We start from the raw sequence: 5,333 nt of genomic DNA on the forward strand, positions 1-5,333 counted from the left end.
GACCCCACCCCCCAGGCAGCAGGGCTCTGTTCCTTTCGGCACATACACATTTTATTATTAATTTTATTATTATTTTTTAACATGAAAAGATCAGACGCGGGGGAAAAAAAAATACGTGAGGAAGGGGGTGTAAAAACGCCGATTGCCGGGATGAGGAGGTTGGGGCAGCCCCCCCTCCCCAGTCCCCCAGTGCACACTGTGCCAGCGAAGGACAGGGGCACAAAACGCAGCCCCCTTCCCTGGGCAGGAGGAGACAGAAAGGGGCAGCACGAAGTCAAGCCTGCAAATAACACCCACCCCCCCAACTCCCATATTGACAGCAACCAGCACCTCACCCCCATCCAAAGGGACATCCCCTGTCGGGACGGAGCTTTCAAAGCTAAACACACATCAAATCAGTCCTTTCCCTGCTGGAAAACAAACAAAGGAGTAATACCTAGTGGGAGGAGTTGTTCCTGGTGAAAGAAAAATGCATTCGTGCTCTCAAGGTCTGGTGGAGGACAGCGCAGGCACAGCACGGTGTTTGAGCTGGCATCTTCAGTGCCATTGCTCCCCAACAAAAAAAATCCCTTTTCCCTTCCCTTCCCTGCTTTAAGGCCACGGTGAAAATTCAGTGCCCACTGATCCCTTCTCTCCATGCCCCAGGGCTGTGGGTGCTGGCAAAAGGGCACAGGAGCCCTGAGGGCCATCTCATGGAAGTGGAGGGGGTACCTGCCACAGATGGGGTATCATCTGCCATATCTGCCACAGGGGAACAAGGAGAAAGACATTTCCCCTCCTCTCCAACCTCCCCCTGCTCCCATGTTTTCCTTTGTGCCACATTACCCCGACTCTCCAGAAGCCGAGCAGTTAAGAGGTCAAAATGCAGCATTGTGGAAGTGTAATAAACCAAAAGTACAGTTTCTGCTCTTAAAATTAACAACTGGAACTACCATGCAAGTTACAACCCCCGCCCCCCCCAAACCAGCAGTTAATCAAATTCTTCACAGCGAAGGAACAACAGAATAAAGAGTGTAAAATCACAAACCTGCTTCCCCTTGCCTTCCTGCTATGGACAGGGTGAGGGGAGGAAGAGACGCAAACTCTCTGTGTGTCCTGGATAGAGAAATATATTTATATATTTGCTTCAGAGAATGTCTCCCCTATCTCCCCACACCCTAAAACAAGACAGGGAAAACAAATAGTTATAAACATAGGCCAGCTGAAGCTTAAAAAAAAACCAAAGCCAAACCAGACCTCTTCTCATCTGGAGTCGGCATCACAGAGCTAACATGGTACTCCCAAAAAGTGCATCTTTAGGAAAAAAAAACCCAAAAAAACCCCCCAAAAAAACCCAAAATAACAAAAGATGAAGGTTGGGGTGACGATGGCAGAGGAGGCGATGGGGAGGCAGCCCCGGGAAGGGGGCTAGTTTCCCCGGAAAGCACTCTGTGCAGCTGAGGAGGCCGCCCCAGCCGCTGCGTTCTGGAAGCCCCTGTTGGTGAGGATGCCTTGGGAAAACTCTTCCTGGGCCCTTTGGAAACTGGCTCCTGTGCGCCGATACAGGGAATGCACCTGGGAAACAGAAAGAGAGGGGGGAAAAAAGAAAAGTCAGCCTGCAGGTACGGGTTGCTGCTTGCTTTTCCTTGGCCCTGTTGCTAACTGTCTCTCTTGGTGGCTGGAGAGGATGGGAAGGAGCCACTGGCTTCATCTCACCCAGCACGTGATGCTGTAGATTTCAGGAGACCCTCATTTGCAGTAAAATGTGGAGCTCTCAGCAAAATGGCATGTATCCTCACCCCTGCATTTACAGACGCTGGCAGGGCAGGGCCCCCCCCAGCCACAAGCATCAGGTATGTCCTCCAAAATACAATTTAGGAGAAAAGGAGGAGGATGCAATAGGAACAGGACCAGTTCAGTCTCTCCTTGCCTTCCCCAAAGCTACACTTCTGCTGTAAACTGCAGAAATGCAACCCTTGTGCAGTGGATCAGGAGGAGGAAGCGGGGTTTGCGTTTGGGAGCCAGCGGGAAGGCACTCGTTTGGATCCCACCAGGCTCTGAAGAGTCCCACAACATCACAGCAGCAGTGACCATAAAGCCCTGGATACCCCAGCAAAGCAATGGCCTTCTCTGCTCAGCCAACTCTGGACGGACTCAAGCTAAAGGGAGGTGCAAGAAATTTGATGTCCACTTTTGGGTGACATTTGGGACCTTGTTGGCCATCTTCTTCTCTGGATGGCAGCCAACACAGCAAGCCTTCCTACACCCTCCTTTATCCTAAGGTGTGTTTGAGGCCCTTCATGTGCATGGTTAATGGTGTGCCTCGCTGAAGCATCCACACCCAAAGGCTGCTTTCCCGCCTGCAAGTCCCCTTAGTGTTCAAGGGCCTTGGTATCAATGCAGGAAGCGCAAGCAAAGATACTTTGATTAAAAGCTCTTGACCTGACGGTGCCCCAATTAAGCCTTCAAAAGCAAGCTAAATCGCCAGACAGATGAGAGAAGGTGTCAACCCCAGGATACCCTGGGAGCAGCCCGACCGGCGGATCTGCGATTCAGCCCGGACCTTGCCTTCCCCCTGAGCCGCACTCACCTGCTTCAGGAGGAAGAGCGAGAGAACAGCGCACAGCGTGAAGAATCCTGCCACCACCATCATGATAATAGCCACAGCCAGGTTCCCGTGCAGCTCAGACAGCGCTGCGATCCACCCGCTGCAAGAGGAAGGAGAGTGGGGTGAGTCTGGGGAGCATCCGACGTGCAGGACGAGAGGGAACAGAGGGAGAAGAGGCACCAATGGTCGCACAAGAGCCTTTGGGGGAAGGTGACGGGGAAGCGCAAACCCAGACCTAACGGCTGTGGGATCAGGGACCCAGAGCTCATCCAGGCACTTGTTTGGGGGCCAGAATTTCTGTTATTGTTTTTTAAAAGCAATCCACCTCTACACAAGAGAATCGTGATCACTCCCCACCACGTTACAGCCCCAGCCCACCCCCCCCTTAGGCAGCAATCAATACCCTTGGCACTGTCATAAATCAAGTCACTTCCGTGAATGCCTTCTCAAAATTCAGCCAAGTAGCGTAAAGATAGGCTGGTACATCTAAATTGGAAGAGATCAGCTGGCAGATCTGGAGCCTGGACCTACATCTTGCCGTGACGGCTCTGCAGGGCAGGGACGGAAGTGCTGGGAGGGAAGGGATGAAGTAAAGAGCTACAGAAAGGAAGGAACTGGCAGTTGTTGAAGGGAAGGGGCAGGGGGGATTGGTGGGAGTTATCAGTGCTTGGCTGTGGGAGAAAACACCAAGATGCCTCACTCCAAATACCCTTCTGGGTTCCAGAGAAAGGAATCTTTCCAACTGCTAAACCAAGCAAGCCATGTGCCAGCAGGAGAGGGGGAACCAAGCGAGCCAAACCCTCCCAATTTGACGTGCCACACCAACTTCTTGCTTGTGACGAGGAAGCGAAAAGGCACGCCATGCACAACAGCCAAAAATAAATGTGCTGCCTGGCTCGAGGAAACACAGCATAAAGCTCAACGCACGCTCTCCCAAAGTCAGGCTAAAAAGGGACTGCCCCCTCCCAGTCCCCCATGACGAAGGCAGGGGAGAGAGCACGAGGACAGCTTTGCCCGTGAGCCCTTCTGCAGGCAGCGGGGCAAAAATAGACAGCAGTTTCACCACATTCACCACCTGAAGGCTCCCCCTCAGGATAAAAACCACTAGCTGTTAACCTTTTCACTGTTCACAGTAACTCAGGAATCTGATCATCAGCCAACACAGCAAGGCAAAAAGAAAGCCAGTGCTCTTTCACTGCAGGGGCAACTGCTGGCAAGAGGCTTGTTGGACCCACTTCAGAAGCCCAGACTTCCCTCTGTACAATGCCATCAAGAAAAGGGTGAGAATAAAATCCTCCCTGCTTTTTTTTTTTTTTTTTTTTTTTTTTTTAAGCACAACCCACCAAAAACACACTCGAGAGAAATTCAAGAAGAGTTTGCAGACAGACTCGGGCTGCTAACAGCAGTATTGGGTTAAGCCATACCCAGACTCCGGGTCAGAGAAATCCCTCAGCCCCACGCTGCAGCCTCCATCAGGGAAGGCTCCGTTTTAACACAAGGCAGATGTGGTCAACACTAAAGGCTCAGCATCAAGAGGGGATAAAGTATTGTGTGCATTAAGCAAGGGGGAAGGCAGCAGAGGAGGCATGTGGGATTGTACAGCTCCTTTCTGTCTAGGACAGAAGAGCAGAGGAGAGAGGCAGCCCAGCTGGGACCTGCCAAAAGCCGCGTATCAGGCGAGAGAGGAAAACCATAGGGGAAGGAACAGACAGCTGTCAGAATCGGAGCCCGGAGCTTCCGACAGTCACAGCCCTGGTGAGAAAAAGCATCCATGCAGGGCTGTGACACAGCAGCACAGGAAGAACCTAGCCAGGAATCCCACCAGCCTGGATGATGTAGATTGCTATTTGGCAGAAGAAGATGAAAAAGAAGACGAAGAAGCTGAAGGAGCTGTCAGACCTGCAGAAGAGAAGGCAACAGGAGTGAAACCCAGGGACACAGTCCCTGCGCAGATGCCCTTGTTTAAGTGGAGGGAAACAATTTTGGCAAACTCCTTTCTCCAGGGGAAAGCTGCTAAGGGGAGGTGATTTCAGGAGGAACTTATGCAGCGGCACAACTTAGAATCATAGAAAGTTTTGGGTTGGAATGGACCCCTAGAGGTCATCTAGTGCAACCCCCCTGCAGGAGCAGGGACACCGCTAACTAGATCAGGTTGCTCAGAGCCCTGTCCAACCTGGCCTTGAATGTTTCCAGGGATGGGGCCTCCACTACCTCTCTGGGCAACCTGTTCCAGTGTTTCACCACCCTCATTGTAAAGAATTTCTTCCTTATATCTAGTCTAAACCTACCTGGTTTAGTTTAAAACCATTACCCCTTGTCCTGTCACAGCTGGCCCTACTAAAAAGATTTTCCCCATCTTTCCTATAGGCCCCCTTTAGGTATTGAAAGGCCTTAATCAGGTCTCCCCGCAGCCTTCTCTTCTCCAGGCTGAACAAGCCCAACTCCCTCAGCCTGTCCTCATAGGAGAGGTGCTCCAACCCTCGGATCATTTTTGTGGCCCTCCTCTGGACCCGCTCCAACAGTTCCGTGTCCTTCTTGTGCCGAGGGCTCCAGAGCTGGACGCAGTACTCCAGGTGAGGCCTCACCAGAGCAGAGTAGAGGGGCAGAATCCCCTCCCTCGACCTGCTGGCCATGCTTCTCCCGATGCAGCCCAGAGTACGGTTGGCCTTCTGGGCTGCCAGCACACATTGCTGGCTCATGTCCAGCTTTTCATCCACCAGCACCCCCAAGTCCCTCTCGGCAGGGC

The 5,333-nt window shown here is 52.2% G+C and overlaps 1 protein-coding gene across 1 annotated transcript in view; it reads right to left on the reverse strand.

Moving 5' to 3' along the window:
• Positions 1 to 1,353: 1,353 nt before the first annotated feature.
• Positions 1,354 to 5,333, reverse strand: part of SCAMP2 (secretory carrier membrane protein 2) — a 10,564-nt gene continuing 6,584 nt past the window's right edge. Inside the window, 3 exon segments of the mRNA XM_035899402.1 lie at positions 1,354 to 1,554; positions 2,570 to 2,687; positions 4,379 to 4,486. Coding sequence (XP_035755295.1) covers positions 1,408 to 1,554; positions 2,570 to 2,687; positions 4,379 to 4,486 — 373 coding nt within the window. The 3' untranslated portion in view covers positions 1,354 to 1,407.

The sequence above is a fragment of the Egretta garzetta genome, unplaced genomic scaffold (assembly GCF_000687185.1).
Source record: "Egretta garzetta isolate BGI_Z169 unplaced genomic scaffold, ASM68718v1 scaffold287, whole genome shotgun sequence".
Lineage (NCBI taxonomy): Eukaryota > Metazoa > Chordata > Aves > Pelecaniformes > Ardeidae > Egretta > Egretta garzetta.